The following is a 17461-nucleotide window of genomic DNA, read 5'->3' on the forward strand; positions in this document are numbered from 1 at the left end:
AAACAGTTAATTTGAAGCATTGTTGCTATTTCAGCAAGCTGTCTGTTTAATACCTCTGAAGCCTGTTGAGGGCTGTCGGCTGCCACATAAATAAACAAATGATAAATGATAAATGGGTTGTACTTGTATAGCGCTTTTCTACCTTCAAGGTACTCTAAGCGCTTTGACACTACTTCCACATTTACCCATTCACACACACATTCACACACTGATGGAGGGAGCTGCCATGCAAGGCGCTAACCAGCACCCATCAGGAGCAAGGGTGAAGTGTCTTGCTCAGGACACAACGGACATGACGAGGCTGGTACTAGGTGGGGATTGAACCTGGGACCCTCGGGTCGCGCACGGCCACTCTTCCACTGCGCCACGCCGTGATTGCATCATCTGCATACATTTGGCATATGTTATCTGTGCAAATATTGGGGAGGTCATTAATATACATTATATTGCCAAAAGTATTTGGCCACCCATCCAAATGATGAGAATCAGGTGTCCTAATGACTTGGCCCTGTGTATAAAATCAAGCACTTAGGCATGGAGACTGTTTCTACAAACATTTGTGAAAGAATGGGCCACTCTCAGTGATTTCCAACGTGGAACTGTCATAGGATGCCACCTGTGCAACAAATCCAGTCGTGAAATTTCCTCGCTCCTAAATATTCCAAAGTCAACTTCATTATAAGAAAAGTGAAGAGTTTGGGAACAACAGCAAGTCAGCCGGCAAGTGGTAGGCCACGTAAACTGACAGAGAGGGGTCAGCGGATGCTGAAGCGCATAGTGCAAAGACTTTCTGCTACAGAGCTCCAAACTTCATGTGACCTTCCAATTAGCCCACGTACAGTACGCAGAGAGCTTCATGGAATGGGTTTCCATGGCCGAGCAGCTGCATCTAAGCCAGACCTGGGCAAATTAAGGCCCGGGGGCCACATGCGGCCCGTTACGTATTTCAATCTGGCCCGCCGGACATTCCCAAATATTTTTTTTAGATCTTTAAGATGTAAACTGTAGCTGCCATTATGATGTTTTCAAATGACCGTAAGTCTTGAACTGTACAAAGTATTTAAATGGTTGGAATCTGCGCTTTTGCATGATATACTAGTTACTATGGTAATTAGTTACTATGGTAATCTAAGTCACAGCAGCTCAGAAGAGGCACCAAGCAGTGTGGGTGGGGAGCGTTTCCACAATGTCAGCCTGAAATGTGGGTGTCAGGGACAGACGTGGAAAGAGATTTTCACAATAATGTTCTAAAGCTTAGTGATATATCAGATTGTATATTGTATTTTTACCCTTTGCGTTCATATTTCGCTGTTTGTCGCATTTTTGTCGCATTTTGCTTGATTGTAAAATATGTCGTCAATATTCAGTGTTTTATCGTTCATATAAAAATATAAAATTCCATTCTGTTTTTTAAGGCGGTCTGTCAAAACGTTTTTAGCATTCAATCAGACATTATTGTGAGGTTTTGTATTAGTGTTCCTAAAAATAGATAGACCGGCCCTCAGACACATTTCTTTCTCTAAATTTGGCCCCCCAGTCAAAATAATTGCCCAGGCCTGATCTAAGCCATACATCACCAAGTCCAATGCAAAGCGTGGGATGCAGTGGTGTAAAGCACATTGTCACTGGACTCTAGAGCAGTGGAGACACCTTCTCTGGACTGATGAATCACGCTTTTCCATCTGGCAATCTGATGGACCAGTCTGAGTTTGGAGGTTGCCAGGAGAACGCTACATTTCGGACTGCATTGTGCCGAGTGTGAAATTTGGTGGAGGAGGAATTATGGTGTGGGGTTGGTTTTTTAGGAGTTGGGCTTGGCCCTTTAGTTCCAGTGAAAGGAACTTTGAATGCTCCAGGATACCAAAACATTTTGGACAATTCCATGGAATGGCACTTCAAGTCCATATGTGAGTAAAAGCAGGTGGCCAAATACTTTTGGCAATATAGTGTATATACTGAAAAGCAGCGGGCCCAAAATAGATCCTGGTGGCACACCCAAATCACAATTTATTACCTCTGATAGTTCTTTAGTGGGTGCAGAAAAGCCAAAACAGGAATAGCTGAGTTTTTATCCGTCGCTGAATTAGACGATGACATAGCGTGACGTCACACGGTAACAGGAACTGAGGCCCGACATAGCAGCACAGTGAACAAAACACGGCAACATCAGGAGGTCCCCAACAGGCACAAGGTGAGCAGGCGCGTGTAACAGCAGGTGACGCCGGACCAACCAGGACGCCACAACAGCCGTCGGCCCCAGGCTTCCCGGTCCCGGCAGATGGATCGATGTGGCGGCCTCCAAAATACGTCACCAGATGGGCTACGATCCAGCATGCTTGGATGCTACGCCAGAAGTCAGATATAGGCTTCTCAGTCCAGTCACCGTGGCGACCTCCTTCGTGCACTTCTCAGCTGCACATCTTTGTTTTTTGTCTTACCGGCCTTCTCCCTAATAAAAAAGGGCTTCTTTTCTGCACTTTCCTGACTAACACAAGAACGTCACAAGCAGGTCATTCAATAATTTGTTTGGTATAGTGCATAATATTAAATATTTATGTTAATATGCCAGAGGTAACCAAGCAACAATAATACAATTAAATCTAAACATACATGTAAAGTGATTCTTCATTAACAATATTCAAATAATAACAAATTTCACTAATGGATACCCAAACTACGGATCCGGCCCGCCAGCGTCCAAAATCCGGCCCGCGGGAAGTCTGTTGTTAAAAAAATACAAATATATATATATATATATATATATATATATATATATTTTTTTTTTTTTTCCCTTCTAATTATTATTTTTAAAAATCTGTTCTTTCTAATCCTTTTTTTTTTTTTTTGTCCTGTCCAGCTTCTCAGGCAAATCATATAGTTGATGTAGATGCCCATATCGGCTGTACAAATTTACTTTACAAAAGAGAAGTGTGGGATACTTCTCTTGTTGCCTTATTTATATTTGACTTAATTAAATGTATTTATATTATCATTTGGTGCAGCCGGGCCGTAGCAGGAGGGGATAGAAAGAGAAAAAAAAGAAGACCGAGGGGGAAATTGTGGGGTCAAGAGGGGGATAAGACAGAGAGACAAAAACAACAACAGCAAACACAACAATAACAACAACAACAACAACAACAATAGAGCAACATCAACAAATATGATATGTACAAATATGATAGTAAAAGTGATAGCAAAGAAGCAGTTAGTGAAATAAATAATAATACAGAAATGCCAATGAGCATTATTACACTACAAATGGATCAATACAAATACCAATAGAAATAGCACTATTGATAATGACTAATACCAATAATTTACCTCTATTATCAACAATACAGTTGTTCAAATGCAACAATACATTTATGTAATGACAACTAGAGATACAAAATAAAGCAGATAAGTGGAGGGGAAGAAAGAGAAGCCAGCTATATTAACCTTGCAGATTGTTATAGAAATATAGGTTAAGCTTTGTCAGTGTGCCATGTGTTACCCAGTTTCCCCGAGGACAGGGGTCGGCAACCCAAAATGTTGAAAGAGCCATATTGGACCAAAAATACAAAAACAAATCTGTCTGGAACCACACACAATTACAAGCCATATTACATACAGACAGTGTTGGGTTGGTTACTGAAAACCAGTAACTAGTTGCAGTTACTAGTTACTTTATTTCAAAAGTAACTCAGTTACTAACTCAGTTACTTAAACCAAAAAGTAATGCGTTACTGTGAAAAGTAACTATTTAGTTACTTATATATTTATTTTTTATTTTTTTAAGGCCCCATTTAATGCCCTTTTAGCCTTCATTTTAGTACTGTTATTGCACTGGAGAATAATACAATCTGTTGATCAACTTGACATGCATTTGCATCACTGAACTCTGCTAAGCAATGTGGTCTACATACAACACACAAAGACAAAGATATGTTTTAAAGGGCCAATTTGTTTCAGACCAGAACAATTTGACAAAACTATTTTAAATAGCTGCAACTTAACATACATAAGTAACAAACAGCATAATAACAACATAGCTGTAAAACAAGAAAGGCACACACTACATACATAAAGCCTAACCAGGCGTTTTCTCAAGGAATTCTGAAATAAAATCATGTCTGAAGCCCAGAACACTCTACACATTTCCCCACTTAGTTTAGAGAAAAGGAAATATTAGCCTGGCCCACTAGTATCCCTCTTTAGGTTTGTGAACTTTATAGTCTAAACATTTAGAGTGATGTGATAATCAAACACTCTAAAAGTCTAAAATGAAAGAGTATATAAGAGAATTGACAGAGTGTGTGTACCTTCAGTGTGCAGTGCCTCGTTAAAATCCAGCCGCTGTTGGAAGTGGAGGTGAGTGTGTGTCTCTTTACTAGCTTCGTCGAAGCATGTTGTTTTTGTCGCTGTTTCAGCATATTTGAAACTTACATTCAACTAAAATGTTCTTTTCTTTGTGGTCGATAAAAGAAACGTACTGAAAATATCTCCATTTTAAGAAACTCGGCTACGGGGTTCGCCATGACGTCTTGATAGTAGACACAGACACGCCCCCTCCCACACACACACACTCACACACACACACACACACACACACACACACACACACACACACACACACACACACACACGTACACACAGACAGCGCGCGGCGCACCTCTTTTTTGTCGCCTCTTCAGCAGCGCTGCAACACTCAGATCTTCTCAGTTTCTAGCCGATACTACATAAAAAATAACGCAAAATAACGCAGTAACGCATCATGTAGTAACGGTAACGGAGTTACTGAATATAAAAAATAACGCGTTAGATTACTAGTTACCGCCGATAGTAACGGCGTTACAGTAACGCGTTACTTAGTCCCAACACTGCATACAGATAGTGTGTCATGAGATATAAATTGAATTAAGAGGACTTAAAGGAAACTAAATGACCTCAAATATACCTACAAATGAGGCATAATGATGCAACATGTACATATAGCTAGCCTAAATAGCATGTTAGCATCGATTAGCTTGCAGTCATGCATTGACCAAATATGCCCGATTAGCACTCCACACAAGTCAATAACATCAACAAAACTCACATTTGTGCATTCACGCACAACGTTAAAAGTTTGGTGGACAAAATGAGAAAGAAAAAGAAGTGGCATAAAACACGTCCTAGAAAGTCGGAGAAAGTTATACATGTAAACAAACTAAGGTGAGTTCAAGGACCGCCAAAATTAGTAGAACAAAACGGCGCTCCCCAAATACTCGAATCAGTGAAGCATATTTAATATAAACAGTGTGCTTTATAACAATTGGGGAGGTTTGTGTCATGTTTTTCCTCCTACAGAAACCATATTAACACAAAAAATATATTTTTTTGCCCTCATCTTTTTCCATTTTTCATAAATTTTTGAAAAAGCTCCAGAGAGCCACCTTGGCGGCGCTAAAGAGCCGCATGCGGCTCTAGAGCCGCGGGTTGCCGACCCCCGCCCTAGGGCAACAACGTTAATTTATGTTTGATGTAACGGGATTATGTGCATGAGTGTATGAATGTATATGTACTTGTATATGTACATTATGTTATGTGTATATGTATGTTTGTACAGTGAATGTGCGTGTGGATGTACGAACTTTGAGTATGTAGGTATTAGAGATGCGCGGTTTGCGGACACAACCGCGGAGTCCGCGGATAATCCGCGGTTCGGGCGGTTGAAATAAAAAAAAATTAGATTTTATCCGCGGGTCGGGTCGGGCGGTTGAAATTTAAAAAAAAAAGATTTTAAATAGATTCAGGCGGGTGGCAGTTAAACCAATTCGGAAATATATATACATAGTTAAATGTTGTTACCCACATATGAAAAACGAGCAGGCACCTGCAGCATATGCCACAACAGAAGAAGAAGAAAAAAAGAAGAGATGGACACTTTTACGGAGCGGAGAAGGGACGCCTCGCCGGGGTCCGGGACCGAGGCCCCTTCCCCCGAGAGGGCCCCACCGGGAGCCGTAGCTGAGGGGATCCGCGAGAAGGGCCCGACGCAAGTCCAGGGTCACCACCGCGCCCACCGCACGACACCCCGCCTCGTCCGCCTTCGCCGCGGCCGGCGTCACGCGCAGCAGGTAAGCAGCTTACCTGCCCGCCACCCCCGTGGCCGGGGGCTCGTAACAGGGGTCACTCCGCGCGCTCCGCCCGCGCAGCTTACCTGCCCGCCACCCCCGTTGCCGGGGGCGCGTAACAGGGGTCACTCCGCGCGCAGTGCGCTCACGAAAGGGGTGGGGCAAGCAGAACTGGCGCTGCGGGATGAACCGAACGCCGGGTTAAGGCGCCCGATGCCGACGCTCATCAGACCCCAGAAAAGGTGTTGGTTGATATAGACAGCAGGACGGTTGCCATGGAAGTAGGAACCCGCTAAGGAGTGTGAAACAACCCACCTGCCGAATCAACTAGCCCTGAAAATGGATGGCGCTGAAGCCTCGGGCGCGAGCCCGGGTGCAAGGGACATCGCACCTCCACGCGCTTGGAGGTGCGCTCAGCGTGGCTCCCAGATGATTGCTGCATTGGATCAGTCTCCTTTCTTTAACAGGCAAAAGCTTTATAACCTCACTAATGCCTTGCATCGTCTATATTAGATATATAACAACGGGCGGGTGCGGTGTTGATTAAATATTAATTCGGGTGGATGCGGATGGTTGACGACTTTTGTCATGCGGTTGCGGATGAAATAATTGCCTATCCGCGCATCTCTAGTAGGTATGTACTGTATTTGTGTATGTAATCCATTTTCTACCGCTTGTTATTCTCGGTTTCTCCTAGTCGCTCAGGCAAATAATATTGTCTAAAAATGCATTTTCCCATTGATAACATGACATCATCGCACTCGCGCCGCAGTGTCTATTTTGTTTCCATTGGTGACTTTGTATCAGAACCAACCAACGTAAGGTGTGGAGTCCCCCAAGGTTCAATCTTGGGGCCGACTTTATTTAACATCTACCGGTATATGTTCCAGTAGGACAAATCATGCAAAATAATAACATTGACCATCATTGCTATGCCGATGACAATCCAAATCTATGTAGCGCTATCACCAAATGTCTATCGCCCCATAGATCTTCTGTGCCAGTGCATTGAGCAAGTCAAACACTGGATGGGACAAAATTTCCTACAATTAAATAAAGATGAAACTGAGATAATTGTTTTTGGTGCTAAAAAAGAAAGGTTTAAAGTCATCCAACACCTTCAATCACTGTCCCTGAAAACCTCAAGTAAAGCCAGAAATCTTGGGGTTATTTTAGATTCTGATTTACATTTCGACAGTCACATCAAATCAGTAACAAAATCGGCCTACTATCACCTCAAAAATGTAACAAGACCTAGAGGGCTCATGTCATCTCAAGACTTAGAAAAACTTGTACATGCCTTTATTACCAGTAGGCTAGACTATTGTAATGGTCCTTGCAGGTCTTCCCAAAAAAACTGTCAGGCAGCTACAGCTTGTTCAGAACACTGCTGCTAGAGTTTTAACAAAGACCAAAAAATGTGAGCACATTACACCAATTCTTAAATCCTTACATTGGCTCCCTGTACATCAGAGAACTGATTTCAAAATCCTCCTGCTCACATATAAATCACTACATGGTCTAGGGCCGAAGTATATCACCGATATGCTCCCAGTATATAAGCCCTCTAGATCACTAAGATCTTCTGAGACCAATCTGTTAGAGGTTCCCAGAGTAAACTCAAATCAAGGGAGAGCATCATTCAGTCACTATGCAACAAATAGCTGGAATAAACTTCCTGAAGATGTTAGATTTTCCCCAACTCTGACTACTTTTGAAACTAGACTAAATCTTTAAATCTTTTAACTTTTAACGTCCGTTGTGATAGAGTGATTGGAGCTCATGGTTTTCTGACATGGACTTGTTTCTTCAGCATTGTCCACACGTTTAAGTCAGGACTTTCTAAAACCTAAATTCTAGCCTGATTTAGCCATTCCTTTACCACGTTTGACGTGTGTTTGGGGTCATCGTCCTGTTGGAAAACCCAACTGCGCCCAAGACCCAACCTCCGGGCTGATGATTTTAGGTTGTCCTGAAGAATTTGGAGGTAATCCTCCTTTTTCATTGTCCCATTTACTCTCTGTAAAGCACCAGTTCCATTGGCAGCAAAACAGGCCCAGAGCATAATACTACCACAACCATGCTTGGCGGTAGGATTGGTGTTCCTGGGATTAAAAAGTCCTCACATTTTCTCCTCCAAACATATTGCTGGGTATTGTGGCCAAACAGCTCAATTTTTGTTTCATCTGACATCACATGACCTTCACAAGACCTTCTGGAGGAAAGTTAATAAATAATAAATGATAAATGGGTTATACTTGTATAGCGCTTTTCTACCTTCAAGGTACTCAAAGCGCTTTGACAGTATTACCACATTTACCCATTCACACACACATTCACACACTGATGGCGGGAGCTGCCATGCAAGGCGCTAACCAGCAGCCATCAGGAGCAAGGGGTGAAGTGTCTTGCCCAAGGACACAACGAACGTGACTAGGATGGTAGAAGGTGGGGATTGAACCCCAGTAACCAGCAACACTGCGATTGCTGGCACGGCCACTCTACCAACTCTACCAACTTCGCTACGCCGTCCCCAAGTTCTGTGGTCAGAACTTGATGTACAGCTTTGACCATGACTGTACATTCTTTCTTTAGGACAACATTTACAGTAATACTGTACTTAGAATATACTGACCATGTCTGAATGGATTCCTCTCTGCTCAGGGAGTAAAGGCTTTTCCTCTGGGAACTGCTGCTCTTTCATCCCTGCCATCACCTGGACACACACACACACACACACACACACGCAGAAGATGGCATTTTCAGCTCATTACGCAGCATCTGTATTGAATCTCACAAATTGAATTACTCTGTCTTGATCTTTAATGGTGTTGATGTTCACTTTGATACAATAGCATGCAAGCAGGAGCCTCCATGCTACCGACAGAAAGTGTGCCTCAGTGACTGATTAAAGTAGTCATTTTTGCAGCAAACATTTATCGATGACTGTCAAGTCTCTCCCGGAACAAGCTTCAATGTCTGTGTTAATGTATGTGTGGCACGTTGTGTAAATCGTAAATAAAAACAGACAAATCCTTTTCAACCTATATTCAATTGAATAGACTGCAAAGACAAGATAATTAACGTTAGAACTGGAAAACGTTGTTATTTTTTGCAAATATTAGCTCATTTGGAATTTGATGCCTGCAACATGTTTCAAAAAAGCTGGCACAAGTGGCAAAAAAGGCTCAGAAAGTTGAGGAATGCTCATCAAACACTTATTTGAAACATCCCACAGGTGAACAGGATAACTGGGAACAGGTGGGTGCTATGATTGGGTATAAAATCAGCTTCCATGAAATGCTCAGTCATTCACAAACAAGGATGGGGCGAGGGTCACCACTTTGTCAACAAATGCGTGAGCAAATTGTTGAACAACATTTCTCAACGAGCTATTGCAAGGAATTTAGGGATTTCACCATCTACGGTCCGTAATATCATCAAAAGGCTCAGAAAATCTGGAGAAATCACTGCACATAAGCGGTGATATTACGGACCTTCGATCCCTCAGGCGGTACTGCATCAAAAAGCGACATCTGTGTGTAAAGGATATCACCACATGGGCTCAGGAACACTTCAGAAAACCACTGTCAGTAACTACAGTTTGTCGCTACATCTGTAAGTGCAAGTTAAAACTCTACTATGCAAAGCGAAAGTCATTTATCAACAACACCCAGAAACGCCACCGGCTTCGCTGGTCCCGAGCTCATCTAAGATGGACTGATGCAAAGTGGAAAAGTGTTCTGTGGTCTGACGAGTCCACATTTCAAATTGTTTTTGGAAACTGTGGATGTTGTATCCTCCGGGCCAAAAAGGATAAAAAACATCCGGATTGTTGCGCAACGTTCAAAAGCCAGCATCTGTGATGGTATGGGGGTGTATTAGTGCCCAAGACATGGGTAACTTACACATCTGTGAAGGCGCCATTAATGCTGAAAGGTACATACATGTTTTGGAGCAACATATGTTGCCATCCAAGCAAAGTTACCATGGACGCCCCTGCTTATTTCAGCAAGGCAATGCCAAGCCACGTGTTACAACAGTGTGGCTTCATAGTAAAAGAGTGCGGGTACTAGACTGGCCTGCCTGTAGTCCAGACCTGTCTCCCATTGAAAATGTGTGGCGCATTATGAAGCCTAAAATACCACAACGGAAACCCCAGGACTGTTGAACAACTTAAGCTGTACATCAAGCAAGAATGGGAAAGAATTCCACCTGAGAAGCTTAAAAAATGTGTCTTCTCAGTTCCCAAATGTTTACTGAGTGTTGTTAAAAGGAAAGGCCATGTAACACAGTGGTGAACATGCCCTTTCCCAACTACTTTGGCACATGTTGCAGCCATGAAATTCTAAGTTAATTATTATTTGCAAAAAAAAAATAAAGTTTATGGGTTTGAACATCAAATATGTTGTCTTTGTAGTGCATTCAATTGAATATGGGTTGAAAAGGATTTGCAAATCATTGTATTCCGTTTATATTTATATCTAACACAATTTCCCAACTCATATGGAAACGAGGTTTGTATATATATATATATATATATATATATATATATATATATATATATATATATATATATATATATATATATATAATATATATACTTGCAGTGTGTATACAAAACATTGATGGAGGGTTTTGAAGTTGTTTTAGAGGGCTTTGAAGGCTACAACAGTGACATCTTCCAAGTGTTTTTTTATCATCGTTAAAATCCCAAATAAAATAAAAAAATACTTTCTTGTCTCTCATAATTTTTCTTTAAACAAAATACAAAAACAGCAGCTCCCTTCGTATACACTCCTCGTGTTGTATTGCATTTATTGTATCGTCTACATGTACATTTTAGTTGTAATCACCGTTTAAACTGGAACATTAATTTCGCAGACAATCACAGCGTGACGTAGTTCACATTGTATATTAACGGACAGAAAGCATTTAGACAAAGTGTGAGGAAGTTCACATTGACGCAAACAATAGTAGATTACAATTTTGTTTTAGGAATATTAATTTCGGTTCAAACAAAGGTTTTTGTATGCACAGCCGAACCATGACGGATCGTGCTCGACTAGCAAACATGAAGTCCCAATGCGGAAATCAATCATTCATGCAAATAGACGACCAATTCTTGTAGTGTTGTCCCGATACCAATATTTTGGTACCGGTACCAGTACCAAAATGTATTTCGGTACTTTTTTGTTACTTTTCTAAATAAAGGGGACCACAAAAATGTCATTATCGTCTTTATTTTAACAAAAAATCTTAGGGTACATTAAACATATGTTAATTATTGCAAGTTTGTCCTTAAATAAAATAGTGAACATACAAGACAACTTGTCTTTTATTAGTAAGTAAGCAAACAAAGACTCCTAATTAGTCTGCTGACATATGCAGTAACATATTGTGTCATTTATCATTCTATTATTTTGTGAAAATTATTAAGGACAAGTGGTAGAAAATGAAATATTAATCTACTTGTTCATTTACTGTTAATATCTGCTTAAAAGTTAAAGTTAAAGTACCAATGATTGTCACACACACACACTTGGTGTGGCGAGATTATTCTCTGCATTTGACCCATCACCCTTGATCACCCCCTGGGAGGTGAGGGGAGCAGTGGGCAGCAGCGGTGGCCGCGCCCGGGAATCATTTTGGTGATTTAACCCCCAATTCCAACCCTTGATGCTGAGTGCCAAGCAGGGAGGTAATGGGTCCCATTTTTATAGTCTTTGGTATGACTCGGCCGGGGTTTGAACTCACAACCTACCGATCTCAGGGTGGACACTCTAACCACTGGGCCGCGGACCGGTACGATTGGTACCGGGCCGCACAAGAAATAAATAAATAAATAAATTTAAAAAAAAAATATATATATATATATATATATTAGAGATGCGCGGATAGGCAATTTATTTCATCCGCAACCGCGGCAGAAAGTCGTCAACCATCCGCCATCCACCCGATGTAACGTTTGATCAGAACTGCATCCGCCCGCCATCCGCCCGTTGTTATATATCTAATATTAATTAAAAAAAAAAAAAAGGGTGAAAACTACGCGAATTGCACCTTGTGCAGACAAGATTTTTCGATCGGACACGGAGGAATTAGCGATGTAAAAGACCACGTTGGGACAAAAAAACACAAGTCTAATGCCGTTGCTAGCGATACAAGTGGAAAACTTTCAACGTTTTTCGTCGCCCAAACAGATTCTTTGGATGTGATAAATGCCGAAGTTTTATTTACGGAGGCAATAATTGAGCATGGACTTCCAATCGCACTGGCTGATCACATGGGACAGTTAATAATGTAATGCAACCTTTAAAAATCATTACGCGGTGATCGCGATCCCAAAAATAAACTTTTCTTGCATGATAATGTCCAGAAAAATTCGCTTTATATTACTATAGAGTCCTTTTAACGAATGAGTTTGATGGTTTATCACAAACCTTAAATGAAAGAAGTCCTTTGTTCTCCTGCAGCATGGCCTTGCTTCGTGTTTGGTGCGCAATCCTGTCAGCTGTATTTCACAGCACGACATACTGTTAAAAGTGTTTATACTATTTATACTTTCAATTAACAAATTGAAGTCTTGTGAAAGGTTGACAGGATAACTGGCATTAACTGTCAAAATAATTTCAAACTATTGAAGTTAGCTTACAGAATAAACATGTCAATCAACCCATATGATTTTTGCTGTAATATTTTTGTTTTGAAAAGTCACTGTGACTGATAGAAAAGTGATGGTTTTAGCAACATTTTAACCTGTCTGAATGCTAATAATCATTTTGCGAGCAAGCAGGTAAGCTGCGCGGGCGGAGCGCGCGGAGTGACCCATGTTACGAGCCCCCGGCCACGGGGGTGGCGGGCAGGTAAGCTGCTTACCTGCTGCGCGTGACGCCGGCCGCGGCGAAAGCGGACGAGGCGGGGTGTCGGTGCGGTGGGCGCGGTAGTGACCCTGGACGTGCGTCGGGCCCTTCTCGTGGATCGCCTCAGCTACGGCTCCCGGTGGGGCCCTCTCGGGGGAAGGGGCCTCGGTCCCGGACCCCGGCGAGGCGTCCCTTCTCCGCTCCGTAAAAGTGTCCATCTCTTTTTTTTTTTTTCTTCTGTTGTGGCATATGCAGCAGGTGCCTGCTCGTTTTTCGTATGTGGGTAACAACATTTAACTATGTATGTATATATATTTCCCAATTGGTTTAACTGCCACCCGCAAAAAAAGAAAAAAAAAGAAAAAAAAGAAAAAAAGAAATCTAATTAATCCGCCCGACCCGACCCGCGAGCGGATAAAATCTTATTTTTTTAAATTTCATCCGCCCGATCCGCGGATAATCCGCGGACTCCGCGGTTGTGTCCGCAAACCGCGCATCTCTAATATATATATATACATTTATTTATTTATTTTTATCAAATCAACATAAAAAACACAATATATACATTATATATCAATATATATCAATACAGTCTGCAGGGATACAGTCCGTAAGCACACATGATTGTATTTCTTTATGACAAAAAACAAAACAAAAACAAAAAAACATAACCCCTCCCCCCCGGTCCGTGGGACAAATTTTCAAGCGTTGACCGGTCCGCAGCTACAAAAAGGTTGGGGACCACTGATCCACACTTCTGTTCAAATTTAATAATCACTAATTCTTCTGTTGTTTGATACTTTCGTTTTGGATGATACCACAAATTTGGGTATCAATCCGATATCAATTTGTTACAGGATCATATATCAATGTAATCATAGTAGTATCGACAAGATACGCTCCTGTACTTGGTATCATTACAGTGGCTGTTAGGTGTAGATCCACCAATGGCGTTTGTTTACATTCTAGCGTCCAGGAAGACTTGGTGCTGCAGGGAATTCTGGGAATTTGTTCTGTAGTGCATGTTTATGTTGTGTTCCGTTGCAAATAATCTCCCAAAATGTGTTTGTCATTGTTGTTTAGTGTGGTTTCACTATATGACACATCTTTATGACAGTGTTGTGATAAACATTAGCCGCTCGCTAGCTAGCCATGTCTTAAAGCACCTCTTCCTGAGGGCTTTTCAGTGTTATAACTTCACCTTTATTGTTAGTTATTAGGCCACAATTTGTCCGTTATCCCTTTTCTGTCTACACACTGTGTCTGCTTGTAAGTAGTCTGTGAACATGCTCGTCTGCATGACACAATGACATCGGGCAGGTGACCGGTACTTTTTAGAGGCGGTATAGTACCGAATATGATTCATTAGTATCGCGGTACTACACTAATACCGGTATACCGTATCACCCTAAATTCTTGGTATGTCCACCAAAAGATATGTTTTTGTGTTTATTGTTTTAGATTTGTGAAGACGTTGCAAGATGGAGCAAAAATACAAAGACATTCACAATTATATGTCTCAGGGCAAATACCCAGACGGGCACAATAAAAAATCAATGATTAAGCCTCAGGAGATTTGCGGAAAAGTTTAAAATAAAGGGTGAGCATTAGCAAAGGTACATTTAAAAATACATGTTAATGTCTTGGTAAAATGTCTATTTCCTTATATTTATTTTTTGCATGTTGACCGCAGAAGGACAGCTCTTGTATCGTACATAAAGTGATACAGTTGAGAAACAAAGTCAGATGACTTTACAGTTAATTCCATGCATCTACAATCAGTGGACATACAGTGGTCATCAAAAACGAGAGAAGCGATGTGTTCCAGGTTTTTCTGGCTTGGCAGGACAATTGATTTTGACAGATGGGTATGTGTTTTATGTCTGTATCTCGGTATCTTTGACTTGTTTAGCGTTACAATTAACATTTATTTTCTTGAAGGTCTTGGAATGTGACAAATGCCCGAGAATTGGTACATCTTTGGCTGCTACACAACCCTTACAGCCCATAACGGTATGTACCGTATTTTTCGGAGTATAAGTCGCACCGGCCGAAAATGCACAATAAAGAAGGAAAAAAAACATATATAAGTCGCACTGGAGTATAAGTCGCATTTTTGGGGGAAATGTATTTGATAAAACCCAACACCAAGAATAGACATTTGAAAGGCAATTTAAAATAATTAAAGAATAGTGAACAACAGGCTGAATAAGTGTACGTTATATGACGCATAAATAACCAACTGAGAACGTGCCTGGTATGTTAACGTAACATATTATGGTAAGAGTCATTTAAATAACTATAACATATAGAACATGCTATACGTTTACCAAACAATCTGTCATTCCTAATCGCTAAATCCCATGAAATCTTATACGTCTAGTCTCTTACGTGAATGAGCTAAATAATTAGGGCCCGCATGGCCCATTGCAAAAGGACTCCCTGGGAGTCCTTATGCAATGGGACATAAGGACCTATTGTTATTCGTTCGTTTTATTAGGGCCCGCATGGCCCATTGCAAAAGGACTCCCTGGGAGTCCTTATGCAATGGGACATAAGGACCTATTGTTATTCGTTCGTTTTATTATTATTATTATACCGGCCGCCTCTTTGAGCTGCAATTTGACCCACTTAACATGCTTCAAAACTCACCATATTTGACGCACACGTCAGGAACTGCGAAAATTGCCTTTTGATGAAAAAACCTAACCCCAAAAATAAAAATTGCGCTCTAGCGCCCCCTAGGAAAACAAAAAACTAGACTACCTGTAACTACCACTAGGAAGGTCGGAGAGACATGAAACAAAAACCTCTATGTAGGTCTAACTTAGACCTAGTTCTCATAATTGTACATCTTTGGGCTAAAATCAACAGAAAGTTGGCAATTCCCCCTTCAAGACAAAAAAGTACTAAAAACAGTCACTTTTGCCTCTTTGAGCTGTAATTTGACCCCCTTAACATGCTTCAAAACTCACCGAACTCAACACACACATCAGGACTGGCTAAAACTGTGATCTAATGAAAAAACCTAACCCCAAATCTAAAAATTGGGCTCTACAGCAATTTTTTAATAAAACGCACAAAAAAATGCTCCTCGGATGAAAAATCTGACAAAACTGCCTGTAACTCCCACTGGGAAGGTCGGAGAGACATGAAACAAAAACCTCTATGTAGGTCTCACTTAGACCTACATTTCATAAATTGACAACCCCCAGCAAAAATCAACAGGAAGTTTGCTATTCCCCCTTCAAAACAACATTTTTGGAAAAACCGGTCACCTTCCTTCAAAAACGAACTCCTCTGAGCGCGTTTGTCGTTTCGCCTTCAAACTAACACAGGAGAGACATTGAACCCTTGTGATTACAACAACAGAAGCCCTTTTTTTATAACTGCTCCGGTTTTGATTTTATGACCCTTCTAAGACCCGCTGCGCTGATGCTGCTGCGCTGCGGGTTTTTTAAGATGGCTGCTCAAAAGCAGGAAGCACCAACGTGCCCACACAATGCAGACAAGGTAGGTACACTAGACAAAAGTCTTGGGACACTTCAGACTACAAGTAGACAAAAGTATTGGGACACTTAGGACTAGCACCTGCCAGATACGCGGGCCCGACCAACGCTGCTTGCAGCTTTAATTTTATTTGATATTTTACGGTAATGTGTTAATCATTTCACACATAAGTCGCTCCTGAGTATAAGTCGCATCCCCGGCCAAACTATGAAAAAAACTGCGACTTATAGTCCGAAAAAATACGGTACTGCTATTTTGGTTTGAGAAAATAAACAACTAAATAAAATCCTTTGTCTCACTCCATGCTATTTTCATGTCATTTGGGCATATGTCTTATACGTATTCTGTTGAGCCCAGTTATATTGTCTTTTATTGTGTTTTTTCCCCTTGTAGCCCAGAGTCTTCAGCCTTCTTGTAATTTTTCTTCAAGAGAGGCCAACAGTTATTCAGTTTGCACCCTTGGGAGAGGTAATAATAGTCATTTTAGCTTACTTACACCGGCCTTTCGCTGATGTGCTTTTGTGGCCCACACGGTGCCTGGCTCCAATATTGTCTTTGTAGCATCCATAAGTCTGCTGAGTCTGTTGGCCTTTTTAAAAAAATACAAACCCCGTTTCCATATGAGTTGGGAAATTGTGTTAGATGTAAATATAAACGGAATTCAATGATTTGCAAATCATTTTCAACCCATATTCAGTTGAATATGCTACAAAGACAACATATTTGATGTTCAAACTGATAAACTTCTTTTTTTTTTGCAAATAATCATTAACTTAAGAATTTGATGCCAGCAACACGTGACAAAGAAGTTGGGAAAGGTGGCAATAAATACTGATAAAGTTGAGGAATGCTCATCAAACACTTACTTGGAACATCCCACAGGTGTGCAGGCTAATTGGGAACAGGTGGGTGCCATGATTGGGTATAAAAGTAGATTCCATGAAATGCTCAGTCATTCACAAACAAGGATGGGGCGAGGGTCACCACTTTGTC

General features: G+C 41.2%; 1 protein-coding gene across 3 annotated transcripts in view; it reads right to left on the reverse strand.

Moving 5' to 3' along the window:
* Positions 1–17461, reverse strand: part of ndrg4 (NDRG family member 4) — a 131685-nt gene that overhangs the window by 106618 nt on the left and 7606 nt on the right. For 2 of the 3 annotated variants that reach the window (XM_061928027.1, XM_061928026.1), the window contains exon 2: positions 8731–8811. The exons of the other annotated variant lie outside the window; for it this stretch is intronic. In XM_061928027.1, the coding sequence (XP_061784011.1) occupies positions 8731–8808 (78 nt within the window). In that variant the 5' untranslated portion in view covers positions 8809–8811. The remainder of the gene's footprint in view (positions 1–8730; positions 8812–17461) is intronic. 3 annotated transcript variants of the gene reach the window in all.

Source organism: Nerophis lumbriciformis, linkage group LG35 (assembly GCF_033978685.3).
Source record: "Nerophis lumbriciformis linkage group LG35, RoL_Nlum_v2.1, whole genome shotgun sequence".
Lineage (NCBI taxonomy): Eukaryota > Metazoa > Chordata > Actinopteri > Syngnathiformes > Syngnathidae > Nerophis > Nerophis lumbriciformis.